The sequence below is a fragment of the Monomorium pharaonis genome, chromosome 5, assembly GCF_013373865.1.
Source record: "Monomorium pharaonis isolate MP-MQ-018 chromosome 5, ASM1337386v2, whole genome shotgun sequence".
In the NCBI taxonomy this organism is placed as follows: Eukaryota; Metazoa; Arthropoda; class Insecta; order Hymenoptera; family Formicidae; genus Monomorium; species Monomorium pharaonis.
The window spans coordinates 4,439,582-4,462,081 of NC_050471.1; the positions used below are offsets into that span (position 1 = coordinate 4,439,582).

The window sequence follows — 22,500 nt, forward strand, 5'->3', positions numbered from 1 at the left end:
GGAATGTACATTACCGTCCTTGCTGATGGGCGTCGCTGCATCTACCGCCTACGGCAAACGAGGGATCTCCGATAAACGGGCGAGAAGTCCCGCAGAGAACACATCCAAATCCACCACTCAAAAGTCGTAGCCGCGGAACAGAATATTGTGCAAAATGTCCTCTCTAATCGCTTGTCCGCAGAAGCGTTTCCACTTGTATGATACATTCACACTTGAATAATATAAATAAGGTTTGATCTAATTTAACTAGAAATTAACAAGTTTTTAACAGTAAAAGAGACGGAGTACAGATGTAAAATTTTATTCGTTTCTCGTAGATACAAACGTGACGAATAAAATCAATTCTATAACAAACCTGTCAGCGAGTCCCTTGACAGGCTTGAATTTTCGCTTCCGGAAACTTATACAGCATAAATACGGTAAGCGCTTGCGGATATACACACTTTTCTTGCGAAAGATGCTAAATCTACCAAAATCACTCAAAGTCAATGTGCGCGCTAAGGTACGCTACGTTCAACGAACGAAAAGTAGGACTAGAAACACATCATAGTTCACACTCTAATACACATATCGATGATACATTAAATGCTGAACCATACGCGTATATATATATATTTTTCAGATACAAATATAAAGAGACACACGCAAGCCTAGCTTAGTTTCATGATAACATTCATGAAATTATCTTAGAAGGTAGCAATTATTTCGCGTTTTAATTCAATACATAATTCTACTACGTAACTTACATCGCGCAGAATCGGCGTGCAAGAAAGTTGAAAAGGAAAATCTAAAAGAAGAAGACATCGGAGTGAAGTAAATCGATCTGTTAAGGAATTTATATATTCCCTACGATATGTATATATATATTACTTTCCGGCAATTACTCTTTAACGACTGTTCAGTGTATAATAAAATATAATAGCATTTCCAATAGTCATTAATACAGACACTATAGAATCTTTGTTCTCAGCGCGAATAGCACCGCACAGACGTGCCTTTGTAGACCGCTGAATGCGTCAGTATCATCGAGAATCACGCGGTAATTTGCGACACACACACACACGTGCGAAGTGTGTCATCTCAAATTAGCCTATGGGCGTGCAATTTTTCCTTTGTTGTATCAAATTTAAATTTACGAACGAAAAACGTAGATTTAAATTTCGATGCGGACGTATTTAGGAATTCGAAGATACGTCGCTTCGGGGTGCAGGAACAGTGCAGGTTCGTGCAGCGCAATCGTCTCTTAATTTGATTTTCTCTGGGCGTATTCCCATCTCTTAGAAATGCATCGATCGCAAAGGTTTTGAATCATACGTGAAATTATTTAACAATAATTACTGCACATTGCAATGATTGTTACAGAGCATCGTTATAGTTATTTTTCTTTTTGCAATAAAGCTTTACATAATTTACGCTCGCGTGTGAAGGAGATATTTTAATCTACGGCTTATTTGGCACTTGATTTCACAGCTTGTATAAAAAGAATTGGTCGTGACGTGGGGAGGTGAAGGTTACGCCAAACCGAGGGTTCAGGTTGGCACTCAATCCGCGGGCGCCCTCGTTTTATTTCTAGGACGTACCATTTCTGATCGTCACTTGGGCACACCAAGCAGCGCCAGCCGTATTGTCCTGTAACGAATCATTAAAGATATATGAACAAATTAGATTTGAAATTAAAAGTCGACAATGAGGTTTGATTAAAGTCAGATTATTTGTAGATAAACTGACTCCAATCGATCGCTGTAAAGTATTTGTTTTGCATGTTACTTGTGGATGGATAATATTAAATATGCAGACACGTAAATCGAAGTTTAATTTAGATAAACTAACTTGAAATTTATGTTTGAAAGCGCCCGACAAGCTCATTACAATTTGTCACTTATTAATACTAATAAGCGTTCAGAAACGTTATCTATCTTACCTCGTTTGTGCCGCGGGTTTCACCCACGGGTTTGTTGACTCTACGTGTGAAACTCGTGGGTTGATGGACAGAGTCTGCGACGACGAGAGACGACGGAGGACCTCTTCTCGCCTTTATCTCCAGCGAAAATAGATCACCTGCGTAAAGTACATTCGCGGTAAAGAACGAGCTTATATCGTGTTTCCTCGCATACAGCACAGAAATTTCTAACTATATTACGACAACATTGTAATCTTGTAGATTGCTATAAAATACTATAGAGACGTTGCAGAGAGACATGCAGTTTCAGCAATTTGTGGCGGTATTAGTTATAAAAGTATTGCAACAAGTATTACGGAACAACATCTACACAACACTAAAATCTTGCAATAAAGTACTTCTGAAATGTTTCTGTAACAGTTTCGTGCTGTACGAATTCTAATTTCTTCGCTAGTAAGGATGATAATTGCGTACTGCTAAATTTCTTTGCATAAAAATGACTAAATAATCGTTTAAAAGGTTTTTTTGTGTGTGGCAGTATTCGAATCCGTTATATAGCAATAATCCTTTAAACGCAACGAAAAGATATTGATAATATCGCTAAATACTAAATCTTGATGCGTGGATTTCTTTTCTCTAAAAAAAATGTCGCGATTTTTATTCAAAATAAAATTAATGCCCGCTATCGAATTTTTACGTCCATGCCATGGCAATTAATTTTTATGAGAGAGATGAAGAAAATAGGAGAAGTGAAGTACAATCATTACCATCACCAACTGGTATTAAGCACGTAATGTATTTATAATATAACTACGCCTGTGTGTAGGCGAAAACGTGCTACAAAGCGCTGCTACGATCCAAATAGCTAGTCAAAAATAGCTTGTAAACGACTCGATGTTCTCCAATTAAAAAACATATTAAAAAATCATAAAGCGTACATACATTGGATTTCAAAATGCAAACATAATTATTATCGCGACAATTTTGATAATATTAATATATCACAGGCACACTTAAAAAAAAAAGGAAAACAATTAGAATTCTAGCTCCACAGTATCCCAGCAAGCAAAATGTTAGCATAATCCGAGACAGCCAAGTTTATCGAAAACATATTCTGCAGATAAACCGTATGCAAAAAGGCCGGCAGAATTTGTAGCCGACATTTTGTAGAATTTGTTTTCAATTTTGGCTATTTGAAATTTCGACTACTTGGCTACACTTGGCCACAGTATTTGACACTTGTATTTTCATGTTCTTTTTTTTTAAATCAAGTAAAACTGAGCTGATCGGTCGTCTGTCTCATATACGTACGCTCGCATAGACGTAAGGTAGGCATGTAGTCGGTTAGCTTTCCTTCTCCTTCTCCTCACCTCCTCATCCGCACTTTTTTTCTCCACGACCTCGGTCTTCTTCTCTGTGTTCGTCGCTATTTTCTGGAAGCTGTCGCTCCGGAGAACACGCGCTTCATTACGCGCGATCCTCTGTCGCGAAGGTGGGTGGTTTTCTCAACTTCTCAAAAACTACACGTCAACTTAGCCAGACACCAGCTTTCAATTGTAAACGCGAGCACAACTTTCTTCGGAAAGTGAAAAACGGGGGATTTACAGCGAATTTACTAGACGATGTTATCGGATCTTTCAGCCACGTCCGTCTTATTTTAATGTTCGTTTGTGTGTTAAGGATTCGACGGAATAGCATAGGGTTAAACGCAAATTTCCTGATACAAAACCAATGGATGGCTTCTTCGCCCGAAAGAGATGTCGCGCGCGAATCTGACGTTTGCCACTCTTGCCGTTTTCGCGGACCGTGTTTCGCGCTCGTTACCCCTAACTCGTCTTCGGCTAACCTTCTTTCCCAAGTCGCTTTTGGTACGATCTACAACGGCAGGTTCTTCGGATTTAAATGGTTTCAGTTCGTCTTCCTTCTTCTCCTCCACGGATACAAGCTAAAATATGCGATTGAAGAAGAAATGCGTTAGCTTCACGTTAAAAATAAATAAAATTACGGTTCTCGAATTGAGTTTAAAAGAAGTACTAGATCGATACAACACAAATTACGTACTGTGACATTGGGTTGAGCGTTCAGAGTCAAGCTCAGCTGGCCGGAGTTTTGTTTATCTTTATCACGGCACCGGGAACATTCCGTAGCCACGTAATCCTCTACGGTTTGAACAGCGCGCGTGCAGTTTGCATCTTGTTGATCTTGCATATCTTCCGAAACCCGTGTATCCTTTGGCTCTTGACACTCATGCTGGTCCACGTTCTTCACTTGCTGCTGCGCGACAGTCGTCTCGCCTCTGTTTCCGCTGTCACTCACGTCGAGGGTATGTTTCGCGATGATCCGTAGTTCGTTCTCCAACCAGTATATTCTCTCTGTGAGCCTGTAGTTTTCATCCAGCAGCTCCTCCTCTCGTTGTTTCGACAGTTGCTTCTCTCGGCCCCGACACTTCTCGGCTTCCTCGTATTCCTCGAGTCTCTCCTCGAGGTCGCGAACGCGCTCCTGGTAGGAAGTCAGCTGAACTATCGAGTCGACTGTCGACACGTCGAGACAGAGCTTGGACGAGTCAATCGGATGGAAGACCGGTGCTGTGATCTTGGCCGCACGTTCCTGAATCCGGGCTCTCAGTTCTTGAAGACGTTGTACCTCCTGCAGGAGCTCGCCGGACGGCGCCTCTGTCTGAGTACCGCGACTGGAGAACTCGACTTCGCGTTCCTCCTCATCTTCGTATTCTTTTCCCATCTCCTGCTCTTCCTCCTCCTCCTCCTCCTCCTCGAAGATACCGCTCTCTTGAAGGGTGAGCGGGGGCTTTCGTGGTAACACGGGTGACGTGGATTTTACAGAGTTCATCGTGGTGTTATTCGTGTAGGGTATCACGGTTGCCACGGCGCGGCTTCTCTGTTTGTTAATGGAGTAATCCTGTAATATCGTGCAGAATATAATAAAAGTATATATTAGCAATTATCTTATAACGATTCTCTTAAGTGTAACCAATTATTTTATCATTTATAATAATTAATGTAAAGCGCTTGAAACAACGTTATATTCGGGAAAAATGCTCACCTTGTTCGTGTGAGCAGGCTCCGGTGAGACTATACCGCTATCCATCGTATCGGGGCTGTCCTTGCGCACGGGTAGTTCCTCCATTTCAAGCAATCGAAATTCCAGCAGCTCGTTCTGCTCTCGTATTTCTGAGAGCTCCACCAAGAGCGTGGCTTCTCGTTCCTCAGCGGCTCGAAGCTTATCATTCAGCTCGCCCAACTCTTTGTCACGATCGGCACATCTCTGTTGAAATACAAAAGTTTTCTTTATCAAAACTCACAAATGTTAATTTTTATTTTAGAAATTTTTTATGTATCTATAAAATTTCAGATCTTTTATGATCTACGTTATAAAAATCTTAAGCGAAAGGAAATTGTCGCGAAAAAATTCTACCTCTTGCAAGAGCGCCTTCTCCAAGTCGCAAATTTGAATCCGAGCATGCGACAGTTCGCGTTGCTCTTTAAGAAGCTTCGACTGTAACTCCTCGACCTCAACGAGAACAGCCTCATACGCTTCTCTAGTGACACCGTTGCCCTGCCACTGACCATAGCCTCCAGGCTGTGGCGACATCGAAGACGGGGCGCTCGACAGAGCGCTGTCATCATCTTCATGGTCCTCCTCGTCATCGACTTCGGCTACTGGCTCCAACTCTAGCCACTGTTTATAAAATTCCTCCTTCCTCTTTTTGTTGGACAACTGCTCCAACTTTCTCTCTCTCTCCTTAAGTGATCAGAAAATATTTGTTTTTTTATTTCTCGAAATTAATATATATCTTTCTATTATATATATATATTTTTTTGAAATATACTTTTATAATTTGCAAATTTTAGATTAAAATATCTTTTTATTTAAACCAATTATGTGATAATTTTAATTTTATTCCGTGATTCTTTAGAATTTATAAGAAGGGTAAAAAACTACTTTTCAAAAAAACTTTTTATTCATATCTATTCTGTTGAGGAGATTCCATTACCTTAACCGCCTGTCTAAGTATTTCGATGACTTCCTGCTGCTCAAGCGCGAGTTCACGAAGGCGCTCGACCTCGATTTCATTTATGGCTGTGTCGGATTCTATTGCGCGCATATATGACCTCACCTTAAATGATACCCCACCTTTATGGCTTATGTCATTACACATTTTTATCGCGTGGTGACATATAGGTAAATAATTATTTACGTACATATAGATTATACTTTAAGTATTAATCAATTTATATAAAAAACACAATTAATGTAATTTTGCACGTATACGTTTGTATTAGAAGAATTATTAATAAAAAAAGTACTCGTATTAAAAAATTATGTACCATTTGACCATCGTCTTTGAAAATCTTCTTCTCTATGCGAGATACTGACTGTATCGGTTGATTCCCCTCGTTCTCTCGTAATTTCCGCATCTGTAACATGAACAATTAAAATAAATAATTCTTGATAACTTTTTTTTCATTATAATAATTATTCCTCTAAGTGGACAGATATTATTTATTTTTTATTTAAGTAAAATTTTATAAAAATTATTTTTGAGCAACAAAGTTGAAGGATGAAATAAGAAAAAAGTAAAAAGTTCCATAATTACATCTTCTACAAAACCATTACTTCAGCACTCAAGAAATGACATTAATTTAAAATGTTTTCAAACATTTTCAATTTTATTCGCGCAAAATTACAATTATATTCCAACATTATTTTATCCATAACAATTTTTAAGCGAATAATTTTTGATCGAATAACTACGAAGTAAATAAAGCTATTTGGATTCAAAGGCATAACATCGCTGTGGCTTGCTTCCAAAGCTGAGTTACGTTATTGTTGTTAGTTCTTGGCGTTCTTCGGAAGGAAGTAGCAGAAATCTATCGCGATCGTTTCAGCGAATTCAGTCTTCCGGATGAACGTCACGGTCCGATGCGACATATGTGCAACGAGCCGGGGAACCGCGAAAGGACGAAAGCGGGAGACGAAGGGAGAAAGAGAGAAGGAAAGGAAGAGGAGAGAAAAGCAGACAAGTTGCGTTGCAACGATTGGATTACGGAGAATCCCGAGAGTCTGGGTGGACCGTTAGCTTGGCCCCCTGACATACAGCCGCCTTTCCCTCCCCCTTTCGCCGCTCGCAGTTTCCTTCTTCCTCAGGGGATATTAACGCGTGGCGTATGCGGCGTGCATGAACGTAAAGAGATGCGCCGAGAGAGAAAGAGAGAGGCCGATTGCACCTTGCACGCTCGCCGCACCGCGCGGCGATGATGCACTTTGCGCCATATATGTAAATTGTTGGACACGCGCGCTCGTTATACCGGCTCGTTTCTCCTCTCTTCGGGCCAGGGGGATCGACTATATCGGATATAAGACATATTGGGACAGGTGAAACGAGCGCGTCACGCGTTACCGTTATCCGCGCTTCGACGCTCGTCTCGTCTTGTTTTGTCCCGGCGTTTTCTTACATTTATTCGACATCTGGTGTACAGTTATCGGGAAGACGCGTTGAAGAATAATTAGCGATTTTAATAAACGCAGAAATAATCTATTTTCCGAGGCTGCGCAGATATTTCACTCGTCGATAGATTTTACTCGGATTCTCCGACTTCTACATTAATAATTAATATAATAGCAAGGACTATAATTAAAATGTTCCGGCGAATAAGTAGTTCAGTGAATATATAATAAGTAATTCGACTATGTTTCCAAGCTGCAAAAATATAACCTTTATTATATATTTTTCTTTTGGGTATCACATATACACAATAACTTTTTAATTATTTTAAAATAAAAATGGTAAATTACATCATGGCTTTTGAAAACGTTAATTATTATTAATAACATTACCATTTTTTAAAAATATTAATTGAATTGTTTCATAGAAAATTAATTACAAATCATATTTTCATAAAATGTAACTATTTCTTTACAACGTCTATATAAATAATGTGTATATGACAATTTAGAATCAATGGCAGAATTTGAAATTTTGACACAATGTTGCATTCGAAAACGGGAGTGTTCTTATGGGGTTTGATTTTGGATATATCAAGTGTTTCGAAAATGATGGCCATAATTTAAGTGTAAAAAATAGTTTTTCATTAATATTATTGAAATTTTGACACATTGAGACCGGGGGAGACGGGGAGAGACGGAGAGAGACGGGGAGAGACAGGGAGAGACGGGGAGAGATCGGGAGAGACGGGGAGAGACCGGGAGAGACGGGGAGAGACGGATAGAGATCGTGAGAGACGGGGAGAGACCGGGAGAGACGGGGAGAGACCGAGAAAGACGGGGAGAGACGGGTAGAGATAGGGAGAGATGGGGAGAGACCGGGAGAGACGGGGAGAGACCGGGAGAGACGGGGAGAGACGGATAGAGATCGTGAGAGACGGGGAGAGACCGGGAGAGACGGGGAGAGACCGAGAGAGACGGGGAGAGACGGGTAGAGATAAGGAGAGACGGGGAGAGACGGGGAGAGACCGGGAGAGACGGAGAGAAACGAGGAGAGACCGGGAAAGACGGGGAGAGACCGGGAGAGACGAATAGAGACGAGAAGAGACGGGGAGAGACTGGAAGTGACGGGGAGAGACGGGGAGAGACGGGGAGAGACTGGGAGAGACGGGGAGAGACTGGGAGAGACGGGGAGAGGCAAAGAATGTTTCTATTGTGTTTAAATTAATAAGAAAAATAAAGATGGTTTTTATTTTATTGAAAAAAAGGAACTTATTTAAAACAGTCTTTTGAATTGATTTCTAAATCCATGGCAGCTTTTAGAAAAAAAAGTTAGAAGTACGTGAATAAATGAATATTAGATTTATTAAAGATAGATAAATGCTTATTCAAAAATAAAATAAAAAGAGCAACAGTAAAGCAAGACTCTTGAAAGTTAAACAACGAAACAAAGAAAATTTGAAAAAAAACGTAGCATAAGAATAGAGAGCCACAGCAACGCGTGGCAGGGCATAGTTAGTTTTTTAATAAAAAAGGATATCTAAATTATATAAATTAAACAAGAAAATTAAACAAGAAGTCGTTAACAAACATATAATTTTTTTATCTTTATTTATTTATTATAATTTCTAATTTATATGCCGCTCTATTTATATATCCGTTTATTTGTTCAACATTGATTATGACGTTTTTAAAACGTTCACTTGGCGCGAGACATTACCGTGTCTCTTGATATCGAGAATACTAAAAAAAATTGTACACTCTAAAGCAAATACATTTCTATATAATAGGTATCCATTTGTCTGACAGCTCTATCATACGATACAACGAGAGTGTATCTACTTATATATTCGTTCACTTTGTGAACAGGTTCAATTTAGGATGTCCTATGGAAATCTCGCGTGTGGTATCTCAACTGCGTATCATCTCACATAGTATCCAATCTCACTTTCACCGATCGTCTCCCGCCCCCGCGTACGATTTCGTAATCCGTCTGCGTGTTTCTCGGATGGCTTGCGTATTTCTAATGCACTACTGTCCATTAAGAATCGACGGAACTTCCTTATGGAACGCGCAATAGCGCCTCGGCTATCAGATCGATGGCGACTGCGATAAAGATTTAATATTTTGATTACTATATGATTACTATATCCAAGATATTGATTCCTATATCCAAGAATATAAGGCGATCAGATTTTTTAATTAAGATAAGATAAGATTAATATAATAAAAGCCTAGGACATTTTTTGTCAAAAGACAAAGTTATGGTATTTACATCTTTTTTCCATTTTTATTGACAATTAAAAATTGATAAAACTATTTTTTTGTTTGCTACGTATAACATATAATCTAATAGTTTTTATGTTGTAAATAATGTTAAATTTTACATACAAAGAGGCAAACATATTATTATTGACGACAGCATCAAAAAAAATATATAAATTAAACTTTCACAAATTTAAATTAATTTGTACTTTTTTTACGTGCATCTTTCTTTCTATGAGAAATATGAACTAATTTTTATAATTATGTATTATACAATACACAAAATTATAAATTTTAGTCTCAAAGTAGAATATAAAATTAACTATAAATATAAATTCTTTAATGGCGGAATATTTTAAATAGAACATTTTTAAAAAATATATATGTTTTAAAGAATGTTACAATAAAATTCCATTCATATTAAAAAAAAAATTTATTACGACGAATTAATACGATCTTCCTGAATATACTGAAATGATATAATCTGAAATAGCTTTGATCAAATCGAAATAAATTTTTCAGTATAAAATAAAAATCTCAAAAATGACAATGCCCGTCGCACACGTTTTCGTCGACGTGCGGCAACGCGCTCGCATATGATTTATTTATTATTGTATTCGATTCTCTTGCCAAGCCCCCGTCGCATAACGCTGCCTGTCGCGCTCGGAGCGCGACTTTCGCTCTCATTGTCAGCTCTACTCGCACTCGACCCGACCCGCATGTAAAATCGAAATGTCCGCGTTATTGAAGTACGTGCCGTGGGTGCCGAACGCGCCATAACAACGTCGCGCAATAGCGTTATCCGTCCTTCGCAAGCGCGTATGATCGGTCGCTTCTCTTACGCTAGGAAAGGAAGTCGCTAATTGTGCCGGCGGTGTATGTATACGCCCACCGTTGCGTTGCTCAGGTATCATTAATAACGTGACCGTGGCGATTGGATTCAGATTACGCCGCGCGTTTAGACGTGTGAAAGCTAATACGTAAGCGCGCGTCTGCCTCTCTCACGCTGTCCACCGCACGGATGTTGCGGTGCGGTCCAAGGCGCATCGCGCTTGCGGTTTCACCACGAACTTGGACTTCATCCCTCAGGGTTTCTCGGCAATTATCGCCGTCAATTATCCTCTCTCTCTTTTTTTTAGGAACCAAAAAAAATTCTTTATCCTCCCTGACTTGGCGCTTGAAATGTCACGAGCAGCATCTCTCCGGCATCAAGTGGTTCCGGTTGCCCGAAGCGCGAACGTAACTTTTCTCGCGAAAAAGAAGACGGATCTTTCGATTATTCTTCCCATTGACCCCGCCCGCGCGCGCGCGCGCTCGCGGATTTCTTCATATAAAGTCAAGGATAAAGGAAGCGAGGTTGAGCGAAGGTGTTGTTAAGTAGGGAACATAGAGAAACCGCGGCGGCGATCCCTCGAGGTGATCCGGTCCGGTAACGTGACCGCGGGCCTCGATTGCGCGCTAATATATATGCGCTCTCATGCACCGCGATGTATCACGACCCGCGCCTCGTATCTCTGCGGTTGACTTGCGGACGAAGCGTGGAGGAGGAGGCGGAGGAGATTGGGAACTTTCTTCTGCGAAGTAGCTCACCGAGAGTGGCGCGGGGTATCGTTAGCTGTCGAGAAGGTACTTGTGCCTACCGGCGCCACGGAGAGCGAGTTCCCCGCCGATTCTAGAAGGCTCAAGATAGAATCGAAGGGAGAACGCGCGCGCGCGCGGGCGCGCGCGAGTGCTGGCCGTTCCACTTGCAATCGAGAAGAAGCGAGGAAGCACATCCGGCCGGTGAAATAATACAGGCCCGTTCGGTGCCGGGGCATCGGCGACGGATCGCTGCCGCCTTTCTCTCACTCGTCTTCCTTTATACGCGTCGCGAAGTCATTGAAATTCATCCCGCGCGCCCGCCTCAAAGGAGGACAATGGTGGATAGTTAAGTGCTTAAGGCATACTTACGTGTCCGCTCGTGCCTACACATACACACACACACACACACACACACACACAGAGAGAGAAAGAGAGAGAGAGACATACGTCGGGATACACGCAGGCATCCGCCTTGGATACGTGCACGCGAGCGCGGATACGCTTCAACGGGTTTGCGAATTTGCTTTGAGACCACGCCAGGTCTCGCCTGTTATCCGGTCCGATCGTTCCTCGTATCGATTTACATACAAACTTTGTCATCTTCCGCTCTCGCGAAATCGCGGACACATTCCGCACTCTCGCTCACCCGCGATCTTAAGGATCGTCGAGAGGCCGCGAAACCAACGTTGAAGTTAAGCTATTATTACTGCGCGATGGCAGCAAAATGCTATGTCTTGGAAGTAGAGGTAGAAGAATAGCATTGAAATATGCCGTTGGTATGTCATTAGTTCAGCAATTAATATTATATTTCTATAAATTGCTCCAAGTGACCTAATGGTAAGTTATTGTAACGTTATTGCGTTTATACGCGCGCACAGCATCCACCGTAATCCTTCATAATGAACGTATGACGAGAACTTCTATTGTGACTCTTCATAACGAGACGACTAACGGTTGGCACATTATATTAATATGCACAAAGAATATGCACATTAATATTATTAATATGATATATTGAAAGACTGACACACTTTATACATTTACATGTGTGTGTGTGTGTGTGTTTTTCTAACAAATTTGCAAATGTATTAAAAATCTTTTTATTTAAGTACTTCCCCTAAAATTCCAACAATGAATAACGCGACGCAAATCCGTGCGATAATTTTTGTTAACAATTCGGTAACGATCGCCAATTAGCCGAAAAACTAATTCTCCCTAAGAGGATTCGTACTCTCGGCTAATTGCTTCTTGCGGAATTATTAGGTATTATCAGAAGTGCTAATTCAACTGTGTGCACGGCTAACTGGATCCGCACCGAGTGCGAATGACTTAGGGAAATATAATTCAATTACGGGAACCATTGTTACAGTTGTACGGTAACATTCATAGCTTTTCTGCCATTTTTTTTTCCTTCTCTCGCGACTCGCGACCCGCATTGCGGGATCGTTCCCACGGTACGTCGACGACACGCAACTTATGTCGATTTCCCTGGGAACGCGATCGGCTCTACCACGCTCTATTCGCGTTCTACTCAGGGACAAGGGAAGGCGCCGGTGAAACCGAAGTAGGCGCGTGAAAATATTCAATCTCGATAACCGCGCGCGGGCAGGCGCGCGGTTGAAGTCAATTGCTCACGTAGAATAACAGCGTAAATATTTGGGAATTCCCAACGATCCCACCGTTGCGATATTTTTCATCTCGTCATAGTATTTCATTAATTATTTTACTCTTAATTTTTTCACTTTTAATTATTGTCAGAAGGATCGTTACTTTGATCGAGTAACGTTTTATAATTTTCTTCCGCTTCACTTGTAAATTTTGTTTCTTTTTTTCTTAAATTAAAATATTTGGTAATTTTTAATAAGTTAATAATATTTAAATTAAGTGGGAAAGAAACTAAAAATGCTATCGCGGCGCAACGCACCGGCTTATCGTTATAGTTGTTAAGTTTTATAATATCTCATCTAGCGATCAACTTTCGTGACAACAAAACCATACGGGAAGCATTATATCATTAGCATTACACGACGTAACAAATTATACTCGAAGAAAAGTTGTTCTCTCGCGTATAGAATCGAAATGTATAATAATTATCGTCAATCAACATATTTGCTGAAAAATTATAAAAAAAAATCGCTGAAAGTTTTTCCTTTCTAACGATGTTCTTTCGTAACACGTCTCGACGATGAGTCAATCTAATGTCATTACACCGCGGGTAAAGAAATTTTCATAATGATTTCTCGTATATGACAGACCCATATGTGAAAGCCATCATGGTAGCCGTTCGCAGCGAAAACGTTAAACATTAATAATTGACGATCTCTCCTCCTAACTTTATGTATATTTAAGTGTGACACTTTAAAATGAAAATGTTTAAATTAGCTTTATAATTGCCAATCTCTTTCCCTTACTTTCCCCGGTGAGAGAAAGAGCGACACTTAAAAATTCCGAAATCTCCTGTGAGAGAGTTTACTTCAGGAAATCCGCAATCTCGAGCGCGTCGACTCTAACGGAACGGGGAGAGACAAGGGAGAGACCGTGCAATTCTTACCTCGTTCCACGCGAACCCCATGAAGCGCACGTTGATCCTGAGAACTCATATAACGGGCGTGAGGAGGGCAAGATCGGCCGGGGGTTGGATCCACAGGTATACGTCGGGTGTACCTGTATTATACACGGAGGGAGGTCCTCGCGTGTATCCTCGGCGATCAACCGGTGTGTCACACACCCGGTGAGGGAGGGGCACGCGCACGCGGCGGGGAAGCGACGACGACGACGACGATGATGATGAGGCGAGAACGTCGGAAGAACGGTGCGCGCACGGCCGACGTCTAGACCAGACTGAAGCGAGGCACCTCCGATAATCGCGGGGGCCTTCTACGCTACCTGTGCGCGCGGAGTTGCGAGCCGGACCCGTTCCTCTCTACCGTCCCATTCGGAGAGCTACAGGCGTGTATAATCTACGGTTTGCTGACCTGGCAGGAACTTAAGCTCGAGACACAATGAAATGTAAGATTAGGATCATAACTGCTCCCTGTCCCCCACTGTTCCCCTCCTCCACCCTCCCCCCCTTTCCTCCCCTCCTCGTCAAAGGGTGTGACGCGAGACAATGCGCTCTCGTGTACCCTCCCGCGTCGTTATCTTCGTGTCGGAATCGCATCTGTGTGGTTTTGACAATTTAGCGTTTTAATCGAGGGAGAGGCATTTTCCTGGATCGAGGGGGGGAGGAAGGGAGAGAAGAATTAATCCTTATCATCAAAAGCTTTCGTCATTTTTGATACAGCGTTCGAACAAACTCCCGATAAGGATTATTAGACCGTGGGCTTCTCCTGGAAGAGGAGAATAGCTTTGGCTACGCTATTGAGAGGAGATTGGAAATTGAAAAGTTTCGAGACAAAGAATGAAAACGTTTTCTCGCGTTACCCGTTTCATCCTTTTTCTTTTTCGAACCGAAGTTCACGAAACCGCTGCCACAAAGAGAAGAAGAAAAAGCGATGACTTTTATCTCGCTTTTACCGCTTTTACTGTAGATCCCGCGCTACCGTTAGCTAGCTCGATTAAGCGGCGATAAGGCGGGAAAGGGTGTCAATTATATTGTGGCGCGGCGCGTATAACTACAACCTTTTAGCGGCGAGACCGCTCGCTCTCTCGCGTGGCCTTTAAGTTCCTTTAAGATGACGAAGACGCGTGTATAATGCACAATGCGCGGACCCGCGCCGCGGCGGGTCGTCCTGCGACGACGTGTGACCCGGTACGTTGACCCGGCGATATCACGATATATCCGAGTATATACTCCGCCGGCTAAAAGCGAGGCGAACCATCAAGATACAAAATATCCATCGGATTCAGCGATTCGTAATGGCTTCGTTGAATCGTTAAACGCTTCGACGAAAGTAAAGGGCCGGTGTCCGAAAAAGTAAGCAGCTAACGTTGTCAGCGCGTCTCCTTTGGAGCACGTCCAAGGTATCTAAGACGCCTTTAAACGACGACGACGACGACGACGACGACGGTATCGTCTCTCGAGCGCACTTAGGTATCGCTTCACATAATGGTTCATTAACCCTACCGGGCATCGGCGAGGAATGCCATATAGTTTTGCGCTCAACGGTGACGTGATTCCAATGACTAACGACTTCTTTTAGTCTACTTCTCGGTGGCCCGTTGGTACACCCTAACAAAGGAAAGAAGTGAATGGGACGCCGGAGTGTATATACACTTCCGGTTTAAGAGAAGATGATGCTTAAAAATCATCTTTAGCGTAAGAGTTAAATAACTGTTATTATGGGATAGACGGCAGTTTTAAGAGATCGACTGTGAGTCGTTGATTTTAACTCTGAACGAACCGAGTGTCCGTGCCCGAAGGCTTCTAGGAACTCGATGCTGTATAAACTTACATCGGAAGTCACACGATATGATAATCGCGTGCACCGGTACGGTCCTCGGGGTGAGACCGTTGGATTGTTCACACGACGGTTCTTTGCCGCGCGTCGCGCGTATCTGACTGAGAACGAATGAAATAAGGAAGAATTCCGAACGAGATACCTGGAGGGCAGGGACGATACAAGAACGAGACAAAAATGACTCTATTCATATTCATTCCGCTTGTGAGAGACGATTAATGAAATGACCATATGCTATAGAGAAATAGTTTAACGATCTGAATAATATTGTATTGTTCAAATGAAAACAATATCCTAATTTAAATTATTTTTTAGCTATTTAAAATGGCGCAAATAATATCGAGCAGTAGAATCGAATTTCGAAAAATACTCATAAATGAATAGATGTAATGTATAGAGTCCCCAAAGATAACGTTTTATCTTTTTTTTTACGATCAAATTGAAATTGACAAAAATATCGAAAGCATAATAATTATTACCAAATAAAAATAAAGAACTTTTGAGGAAATAAACTTTATAAGGATGATTGTACGAAATAGACAATGTTTTTTTATGTATTTAGATATATGGATACTAAATATTTATCAAAAAAATTTCCAAAACCTAATGCAATTTTTTAAATTATATTGATTGTTAAATATTGTAAAACAATATAATACTAATAACAATCATTATAATTTTCGTTAATAAATTTAGTGTTTCTGTTATTTTTTTCAAAATTGAAGCGTTTTTTATTAATAAAAATATGTAATGTTAAGTATTTAGTAATAAAACACTGCTGAATTTTAGAGATACAACTTTATAAATGCAAATTTATATTATTTAACTTTACAAAAATCTTATTCAATTTAGATGAATGTTAGGTAAAATCTCGACTTGACATGCACTTACTATTTAATGTTTAAATTTCGAAAACTCGGCCAAGAACGCGCGATACGCGTTTATCGCAATTTAAATGAAAAACTATTTTCAATAAAAATAATATCGCGCGCACGATTTACCTAAAACTCCGCCTATTATCGAACACTCCGCGCAGCACTAGAGATTCCCGAAGATTTTTCGAACGTTTCACGTATCCGCGACTTATACTGGCGTGCTTCTCGCGGAAGCGGAAACACGCCAGTATAAGTAAATGCAGCTATGTGCTATACTCACCGTCTCCTGCTCGGCCGGCGCCAACTTTCGTCGTCTCAAGAGCTTCGACAGCTTCTCAATCTCTCGGCTCTTGCCACGCAGCTCATCCATCTGCAAAAATTCGCGAAACTCGTTTGAATGCGTCGGATCTCTCGCGCGTGTGGACACGTGTGGCGAAAGTTGCAATGAGAAAAATTAACATCGCGCCGGCGATCGCCGGCGACGAAGAATGGGATACGCGGCGATGACGAGGAGGGGAAGGGCAGCGATCGGTCCGCTTTCGAGCTCTCACCTCGTACCACGTCCCACCGCGCTCAGTCAGGCCCGTCAGGCCCCGGGGGCCTTTTTGCCTTCACCTTGTATCTGTACAGGTGTGGGATGAGAGAGAAACGCCGCCGTCGCCGCCGCGTTATTCGCCGTTCCGATATCCTCTAGATATCCAACGATCGTTCATTGTTGCTCGTATAAGCGCGCGCGTTTTGTTCCGTTTTGTCGCACGCGACAGCCGCATAATTTCTGAGAACGATGAATCATCTTGGCGACGACCGGAAGTCTTAAATCAATTGATTGCCGCGATCGGATTACGATCCGAACGTGACGGCCGCACGTGTAAACGAGCGCCGCTTGATAATCCGGCGTCGAACGGCGTTTCGTTTTGTCGCGATAGCTACAACTGGATATCGAGTTCTCAGCGTTGAAATACACGAAAGTAATACGTTTTCGTTCTGATTGCATTGCATTCTACACCGAGGGAAAAAAGTTGTTAATTTGACTAAATTTTTTAACTTGATTAAATTTTATCTGTTCAAGTATTTATGCATTTCTCGGTCAAATATATAAATACTTTGAATTAAAATTCAAGTATTTTAATATTTAAGTTAAATAAATAATATACTTGAACTAAAGAAATTTAATCAAGTTGAAAAATTGTTGATTAAAAAATCTGAAAGAAGATTTTTATTCTCTTTTAATGCCATTTGAATTCATGATCGGTAAGATTTTTTTCGCGAATTTGACATTAGACTTTACTTTCATCGAGTTTTCATTGAATAAACGAGATTCATAACTTTAATTTTGTTTGGCCGACTCGGTTTCTTCGTTATCCTCGATATTTGGCTGCTCGCCAGGAATCAGGTCGCGGCGATCGTATTAGTCCGCGCGCGCCGGCAATGCGGTAGGCAACATCCACTGCGCGATTTCGACCGCAATGTGGCATGCTAGGAAGCGGGAAGTGCCCCTCCGCATTACACGGCGAGTCGATGCATACGAATAAATATCTTCGAGTCAAATATAACATCCGACGTGAACTTGGACACGACGGAAATTAGACGCGGCTTAGAATGGATGCGGTGGAAGCGAGTTTTCGTTCAGATCATGCATCATATTTACGGTGTATTAACTTACAAATAAAAATACAAAACAAAATTTCGAAAAGAGAAAAATCTTGATTATTCATTATTTAAAAGAAGGAATCATTATAAAAAGTACACTGTTATTACTTTTATATGTTTGAAGTAATAGAACGAAAAAAAAAGATAGCAAAATTCACTTCTGTAAAAATTCATGAGTTTTATACGATTGATTCGGCTGGTTCTTTATTTACGTCCGCGTCAATTGGAGGAAATTAAATAAATAAAAAAAATCGATTGTTTTCAAACCGACGCATGCCTCGGTAGGACGCGAATAATTTTCGCGTATTTCGTTGCCGCGCGTACACTTTGCCCTGCAATTTGCAAATTGTTGAATCACATCGAAATTCCGGGGAGCCCAAGAATAGCGTGGGAAACTCGTGACCATTTTGGGTAATCGCACAGCGAGGGGCATTCTTTTTCGACGCTATGGCAAACCGTTCGCCGCGTGTCGGTAAAACTTTTGTCCGGGTATGCCGCCGGGCCGGACTGCTGCATCCTGGACAGACTCTTTCCTAGTTAGTGCAGACCAGTACCGCGGGGCATAACTTTTTAATAAGCATCTTCGCGAGGAGGAGCGCTCGTGCTGACGCTAGCGCTCTCGCATTCGAGCATTGGAGGTGGATCTTTTTTTTTACATGCCTGAATGGTGAATCGGCCACAGGGCGATATTTACGGGGGTTCGCTTATTATCGCTCCGAGCAATACGTCACGGCCGTATAATTATTAAGAGGCATTAAGGTATTTAATGACGGCGCTCTATTGATACTTCCGATATCTATACGTTAAATCTATGCAGCGCTTACCATTTTTATAGCTTCGCTGCGAAGTGATTTTCGCAATGCGGAAAGTTCAGCTCCGTGATTCTCCCGTTGAGCTCGTATCTCAGCGATGCGAGTTTTCTCGGCATTTAGAGCGATCTAAATATAAAAATGTTTTTTACGTGCGAGAAATAGAAGGAAGGCTTATTATGAACGTAGTAAGTTAATAAAGACGCATCTCGAAAAAGACACTTCTTTTATTTGGAAATTATTAAGTAAAAAAAAATTAATCCAATTAAATTCTTAGTAGAGAAAAATTAACGAAATTATCGGAGATATTTCTTTACTTACTAAAGTGATCTACATATACATATTAAAATGCATCACTTTTACAGTTAAGTTTAAAGGTATAAAATTAAAAAAAAATCTACTTTAAAAGAGATTGAATTGTAAAAATTTGTTTAAAAATGTGCGGAGTGTTCTTACACGCAATTTTTCTTCGAGTTTCTCGTTTTCTGCGCGTAGATTTCGTATTTCCGCTTCCAGCCGGCGCGCATCACCGCTGGAAGAAGTAGTACCATTGGCATTGCGAGCAGTGCTCGCTTGAGATTTCACCAATTGTTCGAGTCTTCGTATCGTGCCCTCAGCCTCAACCAAGCGCTTTCTGAGGGTTGATAATTCACGCTTGTGGCTCTCATCTTTCGCGGAATCAGATTTGAATGGCGGCGACGGCGACGGCGACGGCGACACAGACTGAACGATCCTGAATAAAAGTATCGTTTATTTTTTTAACTATATCAATCGGATGGTCTTCGAAATTTAAAGACTAAAATTATAAATTAATCGCTTGTTTACTAACGAATCTTCAGACTTAACAATCGAAATACCTTTATAAAACTATAATACTAGACAATATTAAATTAGCCAGCAATTAATACTTATTTCAAATATTAGTACTTTTAATATTCAAAATAAGTAATAATCATAGGTCAGTTTAATAATAACTGCCTAGTATTACATTTTTATAAGGGAAACTGCCATGAGAAATGAAAGAATGGAGTCTTGGGATGCGCAGGGGTATACCTTACCTGGTCTTTAGGTCAGCTATGATCGGTTGGTACTTTGCAGCCTCTGCAAATCTGACTTCTCTGAGGGTAGTTTCGAACTCCCTTTTAGCAACTTTTGCTGCCCTTCGCTCTTCATGTAGCTCCGTCCGCACGTTCGCCAGGTCCTCGCGTAGCCTTCGCGCTCCTTCTTCGAGCCATTGTATAGTTTTCCTCAATCTGGTCGCATCACTTCTTCCCACGCCTGTTTCGCAAGACCGTGACATTCGAACATCTTGCGGATTTATTGGCCCAGTCGGCTCTTTCTTTCTCAGACGTGGCAGCGATGAGTCCCTTTTGTTTTCTACATGCTCAACCCTTTTTTCGCTGGTTGCTTCACTGAGGGTGGAAAGTAACATATTGCATTTTGTATTAGAATATATAATTCGTTTTCAGTGATATTCTTTGATTGACCAAATTAAACTCTTTCTTTGGGACGCGAATCATAAAAACATAAGACATTATTATAGCAACAATTGTAATGATTGCTGGGATTTCAAAGAGTCATTTTATATCAGATTCGTTAAGAACTTAGGAAATTCTAAAATGTAAAAATGTTCGCATAAAACAATTCTTCTTTTCCTCATTGCATAATTAAAATTTTTTCTTTTATTTAAATAAATGTATTTGACTATATCGTCGTTGATGTATTTTTGATTATATAATTAAGTGATGAGCTCATAATTAATTCTAAATATTTAAAATTCAAGGTGAGAAACTTTGCTTTGATTATTGCAAATATCCTTACGCATAGGAGTTGCACGACTCGTCGCGTCGCTGCGTTTTCTTAGGAATCTCCGAGTTCGTTGTCAGAGATTCTAATCGTCGTCGTTTTCTCGCACCCTCCTTGGGTGCGAGAATGTTAGTTCCAGTCGTTGATTTGTTCGTGTTCGTCGGCTTGACGGTGTCTCCCTCTGAGGAGCTTGCCATCGTCGCTAGTAAAAAAAGATGCAGGTATTTATAAACTTGCTCAAACGTTTACACACATATAAATATATCGCGGCTCGTAGCGTGTAAACGCACGTAATTAGAGAGCTAACAAAGAAAGGGCAACCATATCTATTTTTGAAACCAATTTAAAAACAAATGCATTTAAATATAAATTAATGTGTAGGCAAAATATTAATTAAAGAAATTAGTTTTTTCAGTGTTGCTGTTCTTATTTTATAAAGGTCGAAACCTTAAACATTTTTTAGCATCTAAAATTCTTTCCGAGTGTGTTTATCAGCAATACTAGTGCTTCCTATTTTTGAACTTGTTAGATTTCTATAAATAATTAATGGAAATGGTATTTCCAGTAAAATGCTGCAAACGAGATTGTTCTGAACAGAACGATAAATCTTTCGTTATGAGAATATATAAAATACCATGTTCAATACTATGATATGAAACTAATGCTATTATCTTAAATGAATTGATGATGAACTTTGTAGAAGGTACGTGGGATCAAGGGTGTTTTCTTTCAATTGCGAACTCTCTATTAATTAAACGAATTCTCCAATTAAACGTTTTAAAGGCCACGCGACGATAATAGGAACGGAATTTCGTGTAGGTGAAACTGCGACTTAGACTCTCACGTAATATTCTTTTTCAATAGCAAGCTTATAAAGATCGCGACAGAGATGGACTTACCGATTTTCGTGAGGACGTCAGAGCGAATATAAGCCGAACAGTCGGACTCGCCGAGTGTATTGTTGGTTTTGGTGCGGCGGCGAATCCTCCTCGTGAGAGACACCGTCGCCAACTAAGAGAGACCGAGGCCCTAAACTACATCACGGCCTGCGCTCGCCTATATGTGCTAATCGCGTCATCTCGTCTCTTTGGCTCTATTTAGCTCTCGCCTCCCCTGTCTCCTCGCCGCGTATGTGTCACCCACCCACTCTAAGTTTGACCAACTGGTCGCTTCACGTCCGCTTTCGTCCGCACGAACTTGGTCGCGAGACCACTCTCGAACAAAGTCTCTCGGAATCAGAAGGGAAATCTTTCAGATTTCAACATAAGAAATATTTAGACGCGCATGACGTCGAAGATTGACATTCGCCTCGAACGTTTTATGCACGAAAAGTGAAAGCTTCGCTCACTATTCTCAATTACTTTCTCATCAAATATTATCGAATTGTTTAAGGAAAAGAAAAAGAAATTGAGGAGAAAATAGTAACTATCGAATTGATGGTACTTTAATATAGCGGCATAAAAATATTCTTTTTTAAGCGCGGATGCAATTCAGTTCTAATAATGCGTGCCAAAACTATATCGTATATTCTATAATATAATACATGCTTCATGCATTCATAGGATATTTCTCCATAATAAAAGTACCATTTTTAAAACTGCAACTATAAATCAAGGCATATATAACATAAATTAAACCATCAGTACATTAGAAGCAATTAACATTCCTCTTGTCAAATATACTAATATTCGCTTAAAAAAAATTAGTATTAATTCTTAATATATTCTTGGTAGTCTATAAATAATTCAGTT

At 40.7% G+C, this 22,500-nt stretch overlaps 1 protein-coding gene across 2 annotated transcripts; it reads right to left on the reverse strand.

Moving 5' to 3' along the window:
• Positions 1–285: 285 nt before the first annotated feature.
• Positions 286–21,804, reverse strand: LOC105836072 (golgin subfamily A member 6-like protein 22). Of its 2 annotated transcripts, XM_036287320.1 has the most exons (14): positions 21,649–21,804; positions 20,765–20,951; positions 20,002–20,355; positions 19,400–19,676; positions 18,959–19,072; positions 16,765–16,854; positions 6,247–6,336; positions 5,913–6,035; positions 5,333–5,659; positions 4,961–5,182; positions 3,962–4,816; positions 3,747–3,845; positions 1,922–2,058; positions 286–1,629 (listed from the first exon to the last, which is right to left on the reverse strand). In XM_036287320.1, the coding sequence occupies exons 2-13, from the start codon at positions 20,944–20,946 to the stop codon at positions 2,035–2,037; spliced, it is 2,757 nt and encodes a 918-aa protein (XP_036143213.1). In that variant the 5' UTR covers positions 20,947–20,951; positions 21,649–21,804; the 3' UTR covers positions 286–1,629; positions 1,922–2,034. The 2 variants fall into 2 exon arrangements, with proteins under 2 accessions (XP_036143213.1, XP_036143212.1); XM_036287319.1 differs by lacking the exon at positions 286–1,629 and having other exon boundaries at positions 2,038–2,058; positions 3,212–3,845.
• Positions 21,805–22,500: the final 696 nt, after the last annotated feature.

Coding starts and splice junctions, on each gene's coding strand:
- LOC105836072 (XM_036287319.1), bottom strand. CDS start 20,946: ATGGCAAGCTCCTCAGAGGGAGACACCGTCAAGCCGACGAACACGAAC. Junction 19,677..20,001: donor ATAGCTGACCTAAAGACCAG/GTAAGGTATACC, acceptor ACTTTTATTCAG/GATCGTTCAGTCTGTGTCGC. Junction 3,846..3,961: donor ACGCTCAACCCAATGTCACA/GTACGTAATTTG, acceptor CGCATATTTTAG/CTTGTATCCGTGGAGGAGAA.